The following is a 1,140-nucleotide window of genomic DNA, read 5'->3' as shown; positions in this document are numbered from 1 at the left end:
TTTTTTTCCCCTTAATTAAAAATGTACATAGGAATTGGTGAGACATGATAGATAACCAAGGTAACTCAATCAACTCTTCATATATGGTGTTTGTGTATATGAAAATTTATATTAAAAATGTCCATTGAAGTTTGAATTAGGTGATTAATACATAGGGTAGAAATGACTGGGTGAATGAATCTGAAAGTATATTGAGATTTAAGAATGGATGCATGTATCTATGTTTTGTGATAATAGCATTTTTTTTCACTTCCAAAAGGTGTATGTATATACTGTAACACAAAGAGAAATACAGTAGGTCCTCCATATCTTCAGGTTCCACATTTGCAGATTCAACCAACTACAGATTGAAAATATTTGGGGGAAAAGAACAAAAAATAATGCAACAATAAAAAATAATACAAATTAAGAAACAATATGGCGTAACAACTGTATACCATTCATATTATATTAGGTATTATAGTCTAGAGATGATTTATAGTATATGGGAGGTTGTGCATAGGTTATATGCAAATACTATGCCATTTTATATGAGAGATTTGAACATCTATGGATTTTGGTATCTGCACAGAGTCCTGAAACCAATCCCCTGCAGATACTGAGGGATAGCTGTATATATATGAGTTGATGTAGTTATATTTGTTGCAGAATATATGTCTTTTAGCAGTTTATTTTGTAACATCAAGAAATAGTTTAACCTGACTGATTTGTTATGTGTTTTGTTATTTTCCCTCAGATACCTATGAACCAGATGGTTATAACCCAGAAGCTCCTAGTATTACCAGTTCTGGTAGATCTCAGTACAGACAGTTCTTTTCAAGAACACAGACACAGCGCCCCAACCTGATTGGCCTAACATCTGGAGATATGGATGCAAATCCAAGAGGTGAAAATGCGTTGAACTTTTTTTGATGCTACATGTTGTGCAATAGTTTGATATAATTATTACATTTGCATTTCTGACCTGGCTTCAGGAAATTAATGTCTAAATTACTTGCATACCATGTCTTTGAAAGGTGCTATATAATTATCTCAAGTATATTAAATAACTTTATCTCTAAATTTCATTTTAAAGCTATAGTTAGAATTTGTTTGTTTGTTTATTTATTTATTTTTGAGACAGAGTCTCACTCTGTTGCC

The 1,140-nt window shown here is 31.7% G+C and overlaps 1 protein-coding gene across 1 annotated transcript in view; it reads left to right on the top strand.

Annotated features, from left to right (window-relative positions):
* Positions 1–1,140, top strand: part of RBM27 (RNA binding motif protein 27) — an 85,536-nt gene that overhangs the window by 54,110 nt on the left and 30,286 nt on the right. Inside the window, exon 10 of the mRNA XM_012658243.1 lies at positions 737–886. Coding sequence (XP_012513697.1) covers positions 737–886 — 150 coding nt within the window. The remainder of the gene's footprint in view (positions 1–736; positions 887–1,140) is intronic.

The sequence above is a fragment of the Propithecus coquereli genome, unplaced genomic scaffold, assembly GCF_000956105.1.
Source record: "Propithecus coquereli isolate 6110/MARCELLA unplaced genomic scaffold, Pcoq_1.0 Scaffold58, whole genome shotgun sequence".
Classification (NCBI taxonomy): domain Eukaryota; kingdom Metazoa; phylum Chordata; class Mammalia; order Primates; family Indriidae; genus Propithecus; species Propithecus coquereli.
Note: the sequence above shows the minus strand (reverse complement) of the source record. Positions and strands in the feature narration are given on the sequence as shown.